The 20,000-nt window shown below is 46.5% G+C and overlaps 2 protein-coding genes and 1 long non-coding RNA gene across 3 annotated transcripts in view; 2 read left to right on the forward strand and 1 right to left on the reverse strand.

Annotated features, from left to right (window-relative positions):
• The first annotated feature begins 268 nt into the window (after positions 1 to 268).
• On the forward strand, positions 269 to 1,339 carry LOC128369325 (uncharacterized). Its single transcript, XR_008322005.1, has 3 exons — positions 269 to 278; positions 1,054 to 1,095; positions 1,242 to 1,339. It is a non-coding gene; the product is annotated as an uncharacterized LOC128369325 (long non-coding RNA).
• si:dkey-154p10.3 (zinc finger protein 606) lies at positions 1,242 to 15,051 on the reverse strand. Its single transcript, XM_053330336.1, has 8 exons — positions 14,916 to 15,051; positions 12,650 to 13,077; positions 12,037 to 12,559; positions 5,873 to 5,936; positions 5,327 to 5,443; positions 3,928 to 4,061; positions 1,465 to 1,588; positions 1,242 to 1,384 (listed from the first exon to the last, which is right to left on the reverse strand). The coding sequence occupies exons 2-8, from the start codon at positions 13,052 to 13,054 to the stop codon at positions 1,243 to 1,245; spliced, it is 1,509 nt and encodes a 502-aa protein (XP_053186311.1). The 5' UTR covers positions 13,055 to 13,077; positions 14,916 to 15,051; the 3' UTR covers position 1,242.
• A 236-nt stretch (positions 15,052 to 15,287) lies between these two features.
• Positions 15,288 to 20,000, forward strand: part of impa1 (inositol monophosphatase 1) — a 15,688-nt gene continuing 10,975 nt past the window's right edge. Inside the window, exon 1 of the mRNA XM_053330346.1 lies at positions 15,288 to 15,361. The gene's annotated coding sequence lies outside the window, so the exon portion shown is untranslated. The remainder of the gene's footprint in view (positions 15,362 to 20,000) is intronic.

Raw genomic sequence — 20,000 nt, forward strand, 5'->3', positions numbered from 1 at the left:
CAGCTGATCAGCTGCTTCCTGTTAGAAACCAAGCTTGACTTTCATGTTCCTGTTTTATTCTGAAAAATCACAAAATAATAAAAACATTCAATAAAGTTTTATTTCAATCCGTACAGATGCAGCTGCCCAATAGCAGTGTCCGGCTGGGCGTGATGTCACAGCGGGGGGGCGTGGTGTCACAGCGGGGGGGCCTGAGGTCACAGCGGGGGTCGTGATGTCGCAGTGGGGGGTGTGATGTCACAGCGGGGGGGCGTGGTGTCACAGCGGGGGGGCGTGGTGTCACAGCGGGGGGGCCTGAGGTCACAGCGTGATGTCACAGATGTCACAGCGGGAGTCGTGATGTCACAGCGGGAGTCGTGAGGTCACAGCGGGGGGGGCGTGAGGTCACAGCGGGGGGGCGTGAGGTCACAGCGGGAGTCGTGATGTCACAGCGGGGGGGCGTGGTGTCACAGCGGGGGGCGTGATGTCACAGCGGGGGGCGTGAGGTCACAGCGGGGGGCGTGATGTCACAGCGGGGGGGCGTGATGTCACAGCGGGGGTCGTGAGGTCACAGCGGGGGGGCATGAGGTCACAGCGGGGGGGCGTGAGGTCACAGCGGGGGGGCGTGGTGTCACAGCGGGGGGGGCGTGATGTCACAGCGGGGGGGCGTGAGGTCACAGCGGGGGGGCGTGAGGTCACAGCGGGGGGGCGTGGTGTCACAGCGGGGGGGCGTGGTGTCACAGCGGGGGGGCCTGAGGTCACAGCGTGATGTCACAGATGTCACAGCGGGAGTCGTGAGGTCACAGCGGGGGGGCGTGAGGTCACAGCGGGGGGGGCGTGATGTCACAGCGGGGGGGCGTGATGTCACAGCGGGGGTCGTGAGGTCACAGCGGGGGGGCATGAGGTCACAGCGGGGGGGGCGTGAGGTCACAGCGGGGGGGCGTGAGGTCACAGCGGGGGGGCGTGGTGTCACAGCGGGGGGGGCGTGGTGTCACAGCGGGGGGGCCTGAGGTCACAGCGTGATGTCACAGATGTCACAGCGGGAGTCGTGAGGTCACAGCGGGGGGGCGTGAGGTCACAGCGGGGGGGCGTGATGTCACAGCGGGGGGGCGTGAGGTCACAGCGGGGGGCGTGAGGTCACAGCGGGGGGCGTGATGTCACAGCGGGGGGGCGTGAGGTCACAGCGGGGGGGCGTGAGGTCACAGCGGGGGGGCGTGAGGTCACAGCGGGGGGGCGTGGTGTCACAGCGGGGGGGGCGTGAGGTCACAGCGGGGGGGCGTGGTGTCTGCGGACGTGTCGCAGCAGCAGCTGGCGGTCTGGACTCGAGTACTCGCACTGTTGGCACGGAAACGCCTCACCGGTGTGATGACGGCGAGCGTGGAGGTCCAAACTCTTCTTCTGGATGCTGACGGAGAAAACAGGTTACCATGACAATGATCTGACGACAGGAGACATCGGTAACCATGACAACCAGGTGCGTCTTACCTGCTGTAGTCACAGTGATCACACCTGTACGGCTTCTCCTGGCTGTGAGTCCTCGAGTGACGAATCAGAGAGCTGCGATCGATGGAGGCGTACGCACACTGAGGACACCTGAAGGGCTTCTCACCTGGGGGAGGACACGAGGAGACAAGGAGACAAGGAGACACGTTAGGAGACGAGGAGACAAGGAGACACGTTAGGACACAAGGAGACACGTTAGGAGACGAGGAGACACACGAGGAGACAAGGAGACACGTTAGGAGACGAGGAGACACACGAGGAGACAAGGAGACACGTTAGGACACGAGGAGACAAGGAGACACGTTAGGACACGAGGAGACAAGGAGACACGTTAGGACACGAGGAGACACGTTAGGACACAAGGAGACACGTTAGGAGACGAGGAGACACACGAGGAGACAAGGAGACACGTTAGGAGACGAGGAGACACACGAGGAGACAAGGAGACACGTTAGGACACGAGGAGACACGTTAGGAGACACGTTAGTAGACACGTTAGGAGACACGTTAGGAGACACGTTAGGACACGAGGAGACAAGGAGACACGTTAGCAGACACGTTAGGACACGAGGAGACAAGGAGACACGTTAGGAGACGAGGAGACACGTTAGGAGACAAGGAGACACGTTAGGAGACACGTTAGGAGACGAGGAGACACGTTAGGAGACACGTTAGGACACGAGGAGACACGGAGACACGTTAGGACACGAGGAGACTTGTTAGGAGACACGTTAGGACACGAGGAGACACGTTAGGAGACACGTTAGGACACGAGGAGACACGGAGACACGTTAGGACACCAGTAGACACATTAGGACACCAGGAGACACGTTAGGAGACACGTTAGGACACAAGAAGACAAGGAGACAAGGAGACACGTTAGGACATGAGGAGACAAGGAGACACGTTAGGACATGAGGAGACACACGAGGAGACGAGAAGACACGTTAGGAGACGAGGAGACACGTTAGGAGACAAGTTAGGACACGAGGAGACAAGGAGACACGTTAGGAGACGAGGAGACATGTTAGGACACGAGGAGACACGTTAGGACACGAGGAGACACGTTAGGACACAAGGAGACACATGAGGAGACGAGGAGGACACGAGGAGACACGTTAGGAGACGAGGAGACATGTTAGGAGACGAGGAGACACGTTAGGACACGAGGAGACACGTTAGGAGACGAGGAGACACGTTAAAACACAAGGAGACACGTTAGGACACAAGGAGACACGTTAGGAGACGAGGAGACACACGAGGAGACACACGAGGAGACACACGAGGAGACGAGGAGGACACGAGGAGACACGTTAGGAGACGAGGAGACACGTTAGGACACGAGGAGACACACGAGGAGACGAGGAGGACACGAGAAGACACGTTAGGACACGAGGAGACACGTTAGGACACGAGGAGGAGACGAGGAGACACGTTAGGACACGAGTAGGACATGAGGAGACATGTTAGGACACGAAGAGACACGTTAGGAGACGAGGAGGACACGTTAGGACACGAGGAGACATGTTAGGACACGAGGAGACACACGAGGAGACGAGGAGGAGACGGGAAGACACGTTAGGACACGAGGAGACACGTTAGGACACGAGGAGACACGTTAGGACACGAAGAGATACAATAGGAGACGAGGAGGACACGTTAGGACACGATGAGACACGTTAGGACACGATGAGACACGTTAGGACACGAGGAGACACGTTAGGAGACGAGGAGGACACGTTAGGACACGAGGAGACACGTTAGGACACGAGGAGACACGTTAGGACACGAAGAGACACGTTAGGAGACGAGGAGACACGTTAGGACACGAGGAGACACGTTAGGACACGAGGAGACACGTTAGGACGTGTGTGTGTATGTGTGTGTGTGTGTGAGTGTGTACCTGTGTGTGTGTGTGTGAGTGTGTACCTGTGTGTGTGTGAGTGTATGTGTGTGTGTGTGAGTGTGTACCTGTGTGTGTGTACCTGTGTGTGTGTACCTGTGTGTGTGTGTGTGTGTATATGTGTGTGTGTGTGTGTGTGTGTATATGTGTGTGTGTGTGTGTGTGTGTACCTGTGTGTGTGTGTGTGTGAGTGTGTACCTGTGTGTGTGTGAGTGTGTACCTGTGTGTGTGTACCTGTGTGTGTGTGTGTGTGTGTGTGAGTGTGTACCTGTGTGTGTGTGTGTGTGTGTGTGTACCTCTGTGTGTGTGTGTGTGTGTGTGTGTGTGTGTGTGTGTGTGTGTGAGTGTGTACCTGTGTGTGTGTGTGTGTGTGTGTGTACCTCTGTGTGTGTGTGTGTACCTCTGTGTGTGTGTGTGTGTGTGTGTACCTGTGTGTGTGTGTGTGTGTGTACCTGTGTGTGTGTGTGTGTGTGTGTATGTGTGTGTGTGTGTGTGTGTGTGTGTGTGTGTGTACCTGTGTGTGTGTGTGTGTGTGTGTGTACCTGTGTGTGTCCTCAGGTGTTGCAGTAGTGAGGCCTTCAGTCTGCTTTTGTACTCGCAGTGAGAACAACGGAACGGTTTCTCTCCTCTGTGAACGTCCAGGTGGCGTCTGAGCGTCAGTCTGCTGGAGAACTTCCTGTAGAGAACGTACGTGTTAACAGAACTTCCTGTAGAGAACACACGTGTTAACAGAACTTCCTGTAGAGAACGTACGTGTTAACAGAACTTCCTGTAGAGAACACACGTGTTAACAGAACTTCCTGTAGAGAACATATGTGTTAACAGAACTTCCTGTAGAGAACATATGTGTTAACAGAACTTCCTGTAGAGAACATACGTGTTAACAGAACTTCCTGTAGAGAACATACGTGTTAACAGAACTTCCTGTAGAGAACACACGTGTTAACAGAACTTCCTGTAGAGAACATACGTGTTAACAGAACTTCCTGTAGAGAACATACGTGTTAACAGAACTTCCTGTAGAGAACATACGTGTTAACAGAACTTCCTGTAGAGAACATATGTGTTAACAGAACTTCCTGTAGAGAACATATGTGTTAACAGAACTTCCTGTAGAGAACATACGTGTTAACAGAACTTCCTGTAGAGAACACACGTGTTAACACAACTTCCTGTAGAGAACACACGTGTTAACAGAACTTCCTGTAGAGAACATACGTGTTAACAGAACTTCCTGTAGAGAACATACGTGTTAACAGAACTTCCTGTAGAGAACATACGTGTTAACAGAACTTCCTGTAGAGAACATGCGTGTTAACAGAACTTCCTGTAGAGAACGTACGTGTTAACACAACTTCCTGTAGAGAACATGCGTGTTAACAGAACTTCCTGTAGAGAACGTACGTGTTAACACAACTTCCTGTAGAGAACACACGTGTTAACAGAACTTCCTGTAGAGAACATGCGTGTTAACAGAACTTCCTGTAGAGAACGTACGTGTTAACAGAACTTCCTGTAGAGAACGTACGTGTTAACACAACTTCCTGTAGAGAACATACGTGTTAACAGAACTTCCTGTAGAGAACATACGTGTTAACAGAACTTCCTGTAGAGAACACACGTGTTAACAGAACTTCCTGTAGAGAACGTACGTGTTAACAGAACTTCCTGTAGAGAACGTACGTGTTAACACAACTTCCTGTAGAGAACGTACGTGTTAACAGAACTTCCTGTAGAGAACACACGTGTTAACACAACTTCCTGTAGAGAACACACGTGTTAACAGAACTTCCTGTAGAGAACGTACGTGTTAACAGAACTTCCTGTAGAGAACACACGTGTTAACACAACTTCCTGTAGAGAACATACGTGTTAACACAACTTCCTGTAGAGAACATACGTGTTAACAGAACTTCCTGTAGAGAACACGCGTGTTCTCACCTGTGACACAACGAGCAGCAGAACCGCGTCGACTCTTCCTCCTTCTCTTCTTCTTCTGTTTTTGTTCTGGTTCTCTTCCTGCTGTCTGACGCGTGCTGCAGAGAACACGCCTGTGTTCTGAAACAGAAACACGTGATGATGTCACAGAAACACGTGATGATGTCACAGAAACATGAGATGATGTCACAGAAACATGAGATGATGTCACAGAAACATGAGATGATGTCACAGAAACATGAGATGATGTCACAGAAACACGTGATGATGTCACAGAAACACGTGATGATGTCACAGAAACGTGATGATGTCACAGAAACATGTGATGATGTCACAGAAACATGAGATGATGTCACAGAAACATGATGTCACAGAAACACGTGATGATGTCACAGAAACACGTGATGATGTCACAGAAACATGAGATGATGTCACAGAAACATGATGTCACAGAAACACGTGATGATGTCACAGAAACACGTGATGATGTCACAGAAACGTGATGATGTCACAGAAACACGTGATGATGTCACAGAAAGTGTGACTCACTTTGTTTCTAGGTGCTTCACCTTCTTCCTGTCTGCTCGTCCAATCAGCTGCTGCCTCCGTCCATCTGCAGGACACACGAGACTAGTTATTGATCTGTGACTAGTTATTGATCAGTGACTAGTTATTGATCAGTGACTAGTTATTGATCTATGACTAGTTATTGATCAGTGACTAGTTATTGATCAGTGACTAGTTATTGATCAGTGACTAGTTATTGACAGGTGACTAGTTATTGATCAGTGACTAGTTATTGATCAGTGACTAGTTATTGATCAGTGACTAGTTATTGATCAGTGACTAGTTATTGACAGGTGACTAGTTATTGATCTGTGACTAGTTATTGATCTATGACTAGTTATTGATCTATGACTAGTTATCTGTAACTAGTTATTGATCAGTGACTAGTTATTGATCTGTCACTAGTTATTGATCTATGACTAGTTATTGATCAGTGACTAGTTATTGATCTGTGACTAGTTATTGATCTATGACTAGTTATTGATCTATGACTAGTTATCTGTAACTAGTTATTGATCAGTGACTAGTTATTGATCTGTCACTAGTTATTGATCTATGACTAGTTATTGACAGGTGACTAGTTATTGATCTGTGACTAGTTATTGATCTATGACTAGTTATTGATCTATGACTAGTTATCTGTAACTAGTTATTGATCAGTGACTAGTTATTGATCTGTCACTAGTTATTGATCTGTGACTAGTTATTGACAGGTGACTAGTTATTGATCTGTGACTAGTTATTGATCTATGACTAGTTATTGATCTATGACTAGTTAGTGATCAGTGACTAGTTATTGATCTGTGACTAGTTATTGATCAGTGACTAGTTATTGATCAGTGACTAGTTATTGATCAGTGACTAGTTATTGATCAGTGACTAGTTATTGATCTGTGACTAGTTAGTGATCTGTGACTAGTTATTGATCAGTGACTAGTTATTGACAGGTGACTAGTTATTGATCTGTGACTAGTTATTGACAGGTGACTAGTTATTGATCTGTGACTAGTTATTGATCTATGACTAGTTATTGATCTATGACTAGTTATCTGTAACTAGTTATTGATCAGTGACTAGTTATTGATCTGTCACTAGTTATTGATCTATGACTAGTTATTGATCAGTGACTAGTTAGTGATCAGTGACTAGTTATTGATCTATGACTAGTTATTGATCTATGACTAGTTATCTGTAACTAGTTATTGATCAGTGACTAGTTATTGATCTGTCACTAGTTATTGATCTATGACTAGTTATTGATCAGTGACTAGTTATTGATCTGTCACTAGTTATTGATCTATGACTAGTTATTGATCTATGACTAGTTATTGATCAGTGACTAGTTATTGATCTGTCACTAGTTATTGATCAGTGACTAGTTATTGATCTGTGACTAGTTATTGATCTGTGACTAGTTATTGATCAGTGACTAGTTATTGACAGGTGACTAGTTATTGACAGGTGACTAGTTATTGATCTATGACTAGTTATTGATCAGTGACTAGTTATTGATCTGTGACTAGTTATTGATCTATGACTAGTTATTGATCAGTGACTAGTTATTGATCTGTGACTAGTTATTGATCTGTGACTAGTTATTGACAGGTGACTAGTTATTGATCAGTGACTAGTTATTGATCTGTGACTAGTTATTGATCTATGACTAGTTATTGATCTATGACTAGTTATTGATCAGTGACTAGTTATTGATCTGTGACTAGTTATTGATCTGTGACTAGTTATTGATCTGTGACTAGTTATTGACAGGTGACTAGTTATTGATCAGTGACTAGTTATTGATCAGTGACTAGTTATTGACAGGTGACTAGTTATTGATCAGTGACTAGTTATTGATCTATGACTAGTTATTGATCAGTGACTAGTTATTGATCTGTCACTAGTTATTGATCAGTGACTAGTTATTGATCTGTGACTAGTTATTGATCTGTGACTAGTTATTGATCAGTGACTAGTTATTGACAGGTGACTAGTTATTGACAGGTGACTAGTTATTGATCTATGACTAGTTATTGATCAGTGACTAGTTATTGATCTGTGACTAGTTATTGATCTATGACTAGTTATTGATCAGTGACTAGTTATTGATCTGTGACTAGTTATTGATCAGTGACTAGTTATTGATCTGTGACTAGTTATTGATCAGTGACTAGTTATTGACAGGTGACTAGTTATTGATCAGTGACTAGTTATTGATCAGTGACTAGTTATTGACAGGTGACTAGTTATTGATCAGTGACTAGTTATTGATCCGTGACTAGTTATTGATCTGTGACTAGTTATTGATCTGTGACTAGTTATTGATCAGTAACTAGTTATTGATCTGTGACTAGTTATTGATCTGTGACTAGTTATTGATCAGTGACTAGTTATTGATCTGTGACTAGTTATTGATCAGTGACTAGTTATTGATCAGTGACTAGTTATTGATCTGTGACTAGTTATTGATCAGTGACTAGTTATTGATCTGTGACTAGTTATTGATCAGTAACTAGTTATTGATCTGTGACTAGTTATTGATCTGTGACTAGTTATTGATCTGTGACTAGTTATTGATCAGTAACTAGTTATTGATCTGTGACTAGTTATTGATCAGTGACTAGTTATTGATCAGTGACTAGTTATTGATCTATGACTAGTTATTGATCAGTGACTAGTTATTGATCTGTGACTAGTTATTGATCAGTTATTGATCTGTGACTAGTTATTGATCTGTGACTAGTTATTGACAGGTGACTAGTTATTGATCTGTGACTAGTTATTGATCAGTGACTAGTTATTGATCTGTGACTAGTTATTGATCTGTGACTAGTTATTGATCTATGACTAGTTATTGATCAGTGACTAGTTATTGATCTGTGACTAGTTATTGATCAGTTATTGATCTGTGACTAGTTATTGATCTGTGACTAGTTATTGACAGGTGACTAGTTATTGATCAGTGACTAGTTAGTGATCAGTGACTAGTTATTGATCAGTGACTAGTTATTGATCCCTGACTAGTTATTGATCAGTGACTAGTTATTGATCAGTGACTAGTTATTGATCCCTGACTAGTTATTGATCAGTGACTAGTTATTGATCAGTGACTAGTTATTGACAGGTGACTAGTTATTGATCAGTGACTAGTTATTGATCTGAGACTAGTTATCTGTGACTTGTTATTGATCTGTGACTAGTTATTGATCAGTGACTAGTTATTGATCTGTGACTACTTATTGATCTGTGACTAGTTATTGATCAGTGACTAGTTATTGATCTGTGACTAGTTATTGATCAGTGACTAGTTATTGATCTGTGACTAGTTATTGACAGGTGACTAGTTATTGATCTATGACTAGTTATTGATCTGTGACTAGTTATTGATCTGTGACTAGTTATTGATCTGTGACTACTTATTGATCTGTGACTAGTTATTGATCTATGACTAGTTATTGATCTGTGACTAGTTATTGATCTGTGACTAGTTATTGATCTGTGACTAGTTATTGATCTATGACTAGTTATTGACAGGTGACTAGTTATTGATCTATGACTAGTTATTGATCTGTGACTAGTTATTGATCTGTGACTACTTATTGATCTGTGACTAGTTATTGATCAGTGACTAGTTATTGATCCCTGACTAGTTATTGATCCGTGTCTAGTTATTGATCTGTGACTAGTTATTGATCAGTGACTAGTTATTGATCTGTGACTAGTTATTGATCTGTGACTAGTTATTGATCAGTGACTAGTTATTGATCTGTGACTAGTTATTGATCAGTGACTAGTTATTGATCTGTGACTAGTTATTGATCAGTGACTAGTTATTGATCAGTGACTAGTTATTGATCCGTGACTAGTTATTGATCAGTGACTAGTTATTGATCAGTGACTAGTTATTGATCCGTGACTAGTTATTGATCTGTGACTAGTTATTGATCAGTGACTAGTTATTGATCTGTGACTAGTTATTGATCTGTGACTAGTTATTGATCAGTGACTAGTTATTGATCAGTGACTAGTTATTGATCTGTGACTAGTTATTGATCAGTGACTAGTTATTGATCTGTGACTAGTTATTGATCAGTGACTAGTTATTGATCCGTGACTAGTTATTGATCAGTGACTAGTTATTGATCAGTGACTAGTTATTGATCCGTGACTAGTTATTGATCTGTGACTAGTTATTGATCAGTGACTAGTTATTGATCTGTGACTAGTTATTGATCAGTGACTAGTTATTGATCAGTGACTAGTTATTGATCAGTGACTAGTTATTGATCCGTGACTAGTTATTGATCAGTGACTAGTTATTGATCTATGACTAGTTATTGATCAGTGACTAGTTATTGATCTGTCACTAGTTATTGATCTATGACTAGTTATTGATCAGTGACTAGTTATTGATCTGTGACTAGTTATTGATCTGTGACTAGTTATTGATCTGTGACTAGTTATTGATCAGTGACTAGTTATTGACAGGTGACTAGTTATTGATCAGTGACTAGTTATTGACTAGTTATTGACAGGTGACTAGTTATTGATCAGTGACTAGTTATTGACAGGTGACTAGTTATTGATCCGTGACTAGTTATTGATCAGTGACTAGTTATTGATCCCTGACTAGTTATTGATCCGTGACTAGTTATTGATCCGTGACTAGTTATTGATCCCTGACTAGTTATTGATCTGTGACTAGTTATTGATCTGTGACTAGTTAGTGATCTGTGACTAGTTATTGATCAGTGACTAGTTATTGATCAGTGACTAGTTATTGATCTGTGACTAGTTATTGATCAGTGACTAGTTATTGATCAGTGACTAGTTATTGATCTGTAAGTAGTTATTGATCTGTGACTAGTTATTGACAGGTGACTAGTTATTGATCTGTGACTAGTTATTGATCTGTGACTAGTTATTGATCTGTGACTAGTTATTGATCTGTGACTAGTTATTGATCCGTGACTAGTTATTGATCCCTGACTAGTTATTGATCTGTGACTAGTTAGTGATCTGTGACTAGTTAGTGATCTGTGACTAGTTATTGATCAGTGACTAGTTATTGATCTGTGACTAGTTATTGATCAGTGACTAGTTATTGATCAGTGACTAGTTATTGATCAGTGACTAGTTATCTGTGACTAGTTATTGATCTGTGACTAGTTATTGATCTGTGACTAGTTATTGATTTGTGACTAGTTATTGATCTGTGACTAGTTATTGACAGGTGACTAGTTATCTGTGACTAGTTATTGATCTGTGACTAGTTATTGATCTGTGACTAGTTATTGATCTGTGACTAGTTATTGATCAGTGACTAGTTATTGATCCGTGACTAGTTATTGATCTGTGACTAGTTATTGATCAGTGACTAGTTATTGATCTAGTTATTGATCAGTGACTAGTTATTGATCTGTGACTAGTTATTGATCCGTGACTAGTTATTGATCTGTGACTAGTTATTGATCAGTGACTAGTTATTGATCTAGTTATTGATCAGTGACTAGTTATTGATCTGTGACTAGTTATTGATCAGTGACTAGTTATTGATCTAGTTATTGATCAGTGACTAGTTATTGACAGGTGACTAGTTATTGATCTGTGACTAGTTATTGATCAGTGACTAGTTAGTGATCTGTGACTAGTTATTGATCTGTGACTAGTTATTGATCTGTGACTAGTTATTGATCAGTGACTAGTTATTGACAGGTGACTAGTTATTGATCAGTGACTAGTTATTGACAGGTGACTAGTTATTGACAGGTGACTAGTTATTGATCAGTGACTAGTTATTGATCTGTGACTAGTTATTGATCTGTGACTAGTTATTGATCAGTGACTAGTTATTGATCTGTGACTAGTTATTGATCTGTGACTAGTTATCCGTGACTAGTTAGTGACAGGTGATGGTGAGGTGTAACTAGTTATTGATCAGTGACTAGTTATTGATCAGTGAATAGTTATTGATCAGTGACTAGTTATCTGTGACTAGTTAGTGACAGGTGACTAGTTAGTGACAGGTGACTAGTTATTGACAGGTGATGGTGAGGTGTGACTAGTTATTGACAGGTGATGGTGAGGTGTGACTAGTTAGTGACAGGTGACTAGTTAGTGACAGGTGATGGTGAGGTGTGTGATTGGACCTGAGCGGTCGCTGTGTGTCTCGTGGTGAGCGAGGTGTGACGCCTCCCTCTTCTTCTTCTTCTTCTTCTTCTTCTTCTGCTGCTGCCTCCTGCAGTGAGTCCTCCAGTGCAGCTCCAGCTGACTCCAGCTGTCGGCCGGCAGGCTGCAGCGCACGCAGCCGAACCCCCCCCCCGCCCGGTGGGACCGCACGTGCACGTCCAGCAGCCGCCGGGACGGCAGCGTCAGGGGACACAGGAGACACTGCAGCCGGCGTCTTCTGGACGTCTGCACGCTGTCTGTGGAGCCTGGGGGAGGAGCAGGAGGAGGAGCAGGAGGAGGAGCAGGAGGAGGAGCAGGAGGAGGAGCAGGAGGAGGAGCAGAAGGAGGCCGGGCAGCAGAGATACGACACAGTCCCAGAGTCATCAGGTGGGCGGACTGCGCCATCTCCTCCTGAGTGGCGGGGGGGTCGATGGGACAGGACAGATCCACAGAGCCCCCCTTCAGAGGGAAGATGGAAGATTCCTCCTCAAACAGAGTGCTGACCTGCAGAGAACACACAAGTACACACATGTACTGTGTGTGTATAATATGTGTATGTGTGTGTGTGTGTGTGTGTGTGTGTGTGTGTATCACCTCACAAGTGTGGGCTACCTGCAGCCCCCCCTCAGTGATGTCACAGGTGGGCGGGGTCATGCTGTCCAGCATGTTGTAAAGCAGGAAGTCTTCGTCGTCGTCGCTGTGCTTTGATTGGCCGCTCAGATCGAGCTGATAGGGCGACGCCCCCCCTGGCCCCTCCTCCTCTTCCTCGCTCAGACAGGTGAGGGGGGGGGGGCGGTGTCGCAGGCTCAGGTGAGTGGTGATGTCATCCTTCATGGCGCAGGTGAACTGACACAGTTTACAGCGGAACACTTCCACCAGGAAGGCCTCCACCTGTCCGGACACGCCCCCTACCTTCTCACAGTACAGGTGAGACTCCGCCCCCCCCGACACCTGCAGGGTCACCATGGCAACCTCACGGTACCGCTGCAGCAACATCATCACTGTGACATCACCGCTGTGACCTGCAGGAGGACACACAGGGTTCGGGTTACATCAACCAGCTGTGTTCAAATGTGTTTTATGTTTCCTTTATTATATTATTCAGTTACCACGGTGACTGACTCAGAGTTTCAGTTACCACGGTGACTGACTCAGGGTTTCAGTTACCACGGTGACTGACCCAGAGTTTCAGTTACCACGGTGACTGACTCAGAGTTTCAGTTACCACGGTGACTGACTCAGGGTTTCAGTTACCACGGTGACTGACTCAGAGTTTCAGTTACCACGGTGACTGACTCAGAGTTTCAGTTACCACGGTGACTGGCTCAGGGTTTCAGTTACCACGGTGACTGACTCAGGGTTTCAGTTACCACGGTGACTGACCCAGAGTTTCAGTTACCACGGTGACTGACTCAGGGTTTCAGTTACCACGGTGACTGACTCAGGGTTTCAGTTACCACGGTGACTGACTCAGAGTTTCAGTTACCACGGTGACTGAATCAGAGTTTCAGTTACCACGGTGACTGACCCAGAGTTTCAGTTACCACGGTGACTGACTCAGAGTTTCAGTTACCACGGTGACTGACTCAGAGTTTCAGTTACCACGGTGACTGACCCAGAGTTTCAGTTACCACGGTGACTGACTCAGGGTTTCAGTTACCACGGTGACTGACTCAGGGTTTCAGTTACCACGGTGACTGACTCAGGGTTTCAGTTACCACGGTGACTGACTCAGAGTTTCAGTTACCACGGTGACTGAATCAGAGTTTCAGTTACCACGGTGACTGACTCAGGGTTTCAGTTACCACGGTGACTGACTCAGGGTTTCAGTTACCACGGTGACTGACCCAGAGTTTCAGTTACCACGGTGACTGACCCAGAGTTTCAGTTACCACGGTGACTGACTCAGGGTTTCAGTTACCACGGTGACTGACTCAGGGTTTCAGTTACCACGGTGACTGACCCAGGGTTTCAGTTACCACGGTGACTGACTCAGGGTTTCAGTTACCACGGTGACTGACTCAGGGTTTCAGTTACCACGGTGACTGACTCAGGGTTTCAGTTACCACGGTGACTGACCCAGAGTTTCAGTTACCACGGTGACTGACTCAGGGTTTCAGTTACCACGGTGACTGACTCAGGGTTTCAGTTACCACGGTGACTGACTCAGAGTTTCAGTTACCACGGTGACTGAATCAGAGTTTCAGTTACCACGGTGACTGACTCAGGGTTTCAGTTACCACGGTGACTGACTCAGGGTTTCAGTTACCACGGTGACTGACCCAGAGTTTCAGTTACCACGGTGACTGACTCAGAGTTTCAGTTACCACGGTGACTGACTCAGGGTTTCAGTTACCACGGTGACTGACTCAGGGTTTCAGTTACCACGGTGACTGACTCAGGGTTTCAGTTACCACGGTGACTGACTCAGAGTTTCTTTCTGGGACAGATAACAGAGTTTCCCTCATCTCAGGGTTATGTGAGGGTTTTAGGGTTAGGGTTGGTTAGGGTACTCTGAGTTAGGGTTGGTTAGGGTACTCTGAGTTAGGGTTGGTTAGGGTTGGGGTACTCTGAGTTAGGGTTGGTTAGGGTTGAGGTACTCTGAGTTAGGGTTGGTTAGGGTTAGGGTACTCTGAGTTTTCACATAACCCGCTTTCTGGAAAACCTGTTTCAATAAACTGTTAAACTGCCAACATGTTTCTTCAGTCGTTCACCAAACAAGAGTCAGCAGCAGAATCAGATGTGTTCATGGAGCAGATACTGAGCTCTGATGCATGTTCCTCCATTTAAAAGATAAACAGACTTTACAACCGGAAACATTTATTATAAGAAGCGTTGTTACAACAAAGAGACACTCTACCTTACTGCTGGCGGAAGTTCATAAAACGCGTCACAGCGCCGCTTTGTGGTCGCGATGATGACGTCTTACTGACGCGTTCACGACGTTTGTAAATCCATGAAATATGAATAAAGTTTATAATCAGCTGTTTACCTGCTGCTTCTTCTTCTGTGCTGTTTCACGGCAGGTTGCGTCACTTCCGTCACGTGCCCCCCCCCCCCCCCGTGTTATTTTTAATATATTTATATGTTAAACTCTATAAACACTGATCACCAACATATAAACACATCGTTTATATTAAAGATAATGTTTATTAATGTTTATTAAACAGAAACAGCCGCTGTGCGCATGCGTGATAAATCAGGCAGTGACGTAAGCAGGAGGTGGAAGTGCAGCAAAAGAAGAAGAAGAAGAAGAAGAAAGGCGGAAGTGGGATTAGCAGCTGATTACTGATTATTGATCATCAGGTGAGTTTTAAACTTTACTTTTTTAAATGGTGACGTCACTGATTAATGACCATTCAGAGGTACGCCATCTGTGACGTCATCACGCACCGATTAGAGAAACCTTTGACCTTTATTAGGCTCAGACTGCAGCTGAGCCGTTCTTATTGATCAATACACCATATAACATTAATATAATAAAACAAGTCTCGGGTTAGGTTCATAGGGAAGTTATTTTAATTATTACAAATTATAACATATTGCTAATAAAGGTAAAGACATTTATAAATAAATATTACTCCTCTACTACTGCTCCTCTACTGCTCCTCTACTGCTGCTCCTCTACTACTGCTCCTCTACTGCTGCTCCTCTACTACTGCTCCTCTACTACTGCTCCTCTACTGCTGCTCCTCTACTACTGCTCCTCTACTACTGCTCCTCTACTACTGCTCCTCTACTGCTGCTGCTCTGCTGCTCCTCTACTACTGCTCCTCTGCTGCTGCTCCTCTACTACTGCTCCTCTACTGCTGCTCCTCTACTACTCCTCTACTGCTCCTCTACTGCTGCTCCTCTACTGCTCCTCTACTACTGCTCCTCTACTGCTGCTCCTCTACTACTGCTACTCTACTGCTCCTCTACTGCTGCTCCTCTACTGCTCCTCTACTACTGCTCCTCTACTGCTGCTCCTCTACTACTGCTCCTCTACTGCTGCTCCTCTACTACTGCTCCTCTACTGCTCCTCTACTACTGCTCCTCTACTGCTGCTCCTCTACTGCTCCTCTACTACTGCTCCTCTACTACTGCTCCTCTACTGCTGCTCCTCTACTGCTCCTCTACTACTGCTCCTCTACTGCTCCTCTACTGCTCCTCTAGTGCTGCTCCTCTACTGCTCCTCTACTGCTGCTCCTCTACTGCTCCTCTACTGCTGCTCCTCTACTACTGCTCCTCTAGTGCTGCTCCTCTACTGCTCCTCTACTGCTGCTCCTCTACTGCTCCTCTACTACTGCTCCTCTACTACTGCTCCTCTACTGCTGCTCCTCTACTGCTGCTCCTCTACTGCTCCTCTACTGCTGCTCCTCTGCTCCTCCTCTACTACTGCTCCTCTACTACTGCTCCTCTGCTGCTCCTCTACTGCTCCTCTGCTGCTGTTCCTCTACTGCTGCTTCTCTACTGCTGCTCCTCTGCTGCTCCTCTACTGCTCCTCTACTACTGCTCCTCTACTGCTGCTTCTCTACTGCTGCTCCTCTGCTGCTCCTCTACTGCTGCTCCTCTGCTGCTCCTCTACTGCTCCTCTACTACTGCTCCTCTACTGCTGCTCCTCTACTGCTCCTCCACTACTGCTCCTCTGCTGCTCCACTACTGCTGCTCCTCTGCTGCTCCTCTACTGCTGCTCCTCTACTACTGCTCCTCTGCTGCTCCGCTACTGCTGCTCCTCTACTGCTGCTCCTCTACTACTGCTCCTCTACTGCTCCTCTACTACTGCTCCTCTACTGCTGCTCCTCTACTACTGCTCCTCTAGTGCTGCTCCTCTACTGCTCCTCTACTGCTGCTCCTCTACTACTGCTCCTCTACTGCTCCTCTACTGCTCCTCTGCTGCTGCTCCTCTACTGCTGCTTCTCTACTGCTGCTCCTCTGCTGCTCCTCTACTGCTGCTACTCTGCTGCTCCTCTACTACTGCTCCTCTGCTGCTCCTCTACTGCTCCTCTACTACTGCTCCTCTACTACTGCTCCTCTACTGCTGCTTCTCTACTGCTGCTCCTCTGCTGCTCCTCTACTGCTCCTCCACTACTGCTCCTCTGCTGCTCCACTACTGCTGCTCCTCTACTACTGCTCCTCTGCTGCTCCTCTACTGCTGCTCCTCTACTGCTGCTCCTCTACTACTGCTCCTCTGCTGCTCCTCTACTGCTGCTCCTCTACTGCTGCTCCTCTACTACTGCTCCTCTACTGCTCCTCTACTACTGCTCCTCCTCTACTACTGCTCCTCCTCTATTGCTCCTCTACTGCTCCTCTACTACTGCTCCTCTGCTGCTCCTCTACTGCTCCTCTACTACTGCTCCTCTGCTGCTCCTCTACTGCTGCTCCTCTACTGCTGCTCCTCTACTACTGCTCCTCTACTGCTCCTCTACTGCTGCTCCTCTACTGCTGCTCCTCCACTACTGCTCCTCTGCTCCTCCACTACTGCTGCTCCTCTTCTGCTCCTCTACTGCTCCTCTACTGCTGCTCCTCTACTACTGCTCCTCTGCTCCTCCTCTGCTGCTCCTCTACTACTGCTCCTCTGCTGCTCCTCTACTGCTGCTCCTCTACTGCTGCTCCTCTACTACTGCTCCTCTGCTGCTCCTCTACTGCTGCTCCTCTACTGCTGCTCCTCTACTACTGCTCCTCTACTGCTCCTCTACTACTGCTCCTCCTCTACTACTGCTCCTCCTCTATTGCTCCTCTACTGCTCCTCTACTACTGCTCCTCTACTGCTCCTCTACTGCTGCTCCTCTACTGCTCCTCTACTACTGCTCCTCTGCTGCTCCTCTACTGCTGCTCCTCTACTGCTGCTCCTCTACTGCTCCTCTACTGCTGCTCCTCTACTGCTGCTCCTCCACTACTGCTCCTCTGCTCCTCCACTACTGCTGCTCCTCTTCTGCTCCTCTACTGCTCCTCTACTGCTGCTCCTCTACTACTGCTCCTCTGCTCCTCCTCTGCTGCTCCTCTACTGCTGCTCCTCTGCTCCTCTACTACTGCTCCTCTACTGCTGCTCCTCTACTGCTCCTCTACTGCTGCTCCTCCACTACTGCTCCTCTGCTCCTCCACTACTGCTGCTCCTCTTCTGCTCCTCTACTGCTCCTCTACTGCTGCTCCTCTGCTGCTCCTCTACTTCTGCTCCTCTACTGCTGCTCCTCTACTACTGCTCCTCTGCTGCTCCTCTGCTGCTCCTCTACTGCTGCTCCTCTACTGCTCCTCTACTGCTCCTCTGCTGCTCCTCCTCTGCTCCTCCTCTGCTCCTCCTCTGCTCCTCTACATATAAACCATATAAATCATATAAAGAAATAAACTGAGTCAAACTTCCTGTTTGAGCAGAGAGCTATGATGTCATCACAATGCTGATGACAGAGAGCTATGATGTCATCACAGTGCTGATGACAGATAGCTATGATGTCATCACAACGCTGATGACAGAGAGCTATGATGTCATCACAACGCTGATGACAGAGAGCTATGATGTCATCACAACGCTGATGACAGAGAGCTATGATGTCATCACAGTGCTGATGACAGAGAGCTATGATGTCATCACAGTGCTGATGACAGAGAGCTATGATGTCATCACAACGCTGATGACAGAGCTATACACAGAAATAACATTAATATAAAACAAGTCTCGGGTTAGGTTCATAGGGAAGTTATTTTAATTATTACAAATTATAACATATTGCTAATAAAGGTAAAGACATTTATAAATAAATATTACTCCTCTACTACTGCTCCTCTACTACTGCTCCTCTACTACTGCTCCTCTACTGCTCCTCTACTACTGCTCCTCTACTGCTGCTCCTCTACTGCTGCTCCTCTACTGCTCCTCTACTGCTGCTCCTCTACTGCTGCTCCTCTACTGCTCCTCTACTACTGCTCCTCTACTACTGCTCCTCTACTACTCCTCTACTGCTCCTCTACTACTGCTCCTCTACTACTGCTCCTCTACTGCTGCTCCTCTACTACTCCTCTACTGCTCCTCTACTACTGCTCCTCTACTACAGCTCCTCTACTACTGCTCCTCTACTGCTGCTCCTCTACTACTCCTCTACTGCTCATCTACTGCTGCTCCTCTACTGCTGCTCCTCTACTGCTCCTCTACTGCTGCTCCTCTACTACTGCTCCTCTACTACTGCTCCTCTACTACTGCTACTCTACTGCTCCTCTACTGCTGCTCCTCTACTACTGCTCCTCTACTACTGCTCCTCTACTGCTGCTCCTCTACTACTGCTACTCTACTGCTCCTCTACTGCTGCTCCTCTGCTGCTCCTCTACTACTGCTACTCTACTGCTGCTCTGCTGCTCCTCTACTACTGCTCCTCTGCTGCTGCTCCTCTACTACTGCTCCTCTACTGCTGCTCTACTGCTGCTGCTCTACTGCTGCTCCTCTACTGCTGCTTCTCTACTGCTCCTCTACTACTGCTCCTCTACTGCTCCTCTACTGCTGCTCCTCTACTACTGCTCATCTACTGCTCCTCTACTGCTGCTCCTCTACTACTGCTCCTCTGCTGCTCCTCTACTGCTCCTCTTCTGCTCCTCTACTACTGCTCCTCTGCTGCTGCTCCTCTACTACTGCTCCTCTGCTCCTCCTCTACTACTGCTCCTCTACTACTGCTCCTCTGCTGCTCCTCTGCTGCTGCTCCTCTACTGCTGCGTCTCTACTGCTGCTCCTCTGCTGCTCCTCTACTGCTCCTCTACTACTGCTTCTCTACTGCTCCTCTACTGCTGCTTCTCTACTGCTCCTCTACTACTGCTCCTCTACTGCTCCTCTACTGCTGCTCCTCTACTACTGCTCATCTACTGCTCCTCTACTGCTGCTCCTCTACTACTGCTCCTCTGCTGCTCCTCTACTGCTCCTCTTCTGCTCCTCTACTACTGCTCCTCTGCTGCTGCTCCTCTACTACTGCTCCTCTGCTCCTCC

The sequence above is a fragment of the Scomber japonicus genome, chromosome 12, assembly GCF_027409825.1.
Source record: "Scomber japonicus isolate fScoJap1 chromosome 12, fScoJap1.pri, whole genome shotgun sequence".
Taxonomy (NCBI): Eukaryota; Metazoa; Chordata; class Actinopteri; order Scombriformes; family Scombridae; genus Scomber; species Scomber japonicus.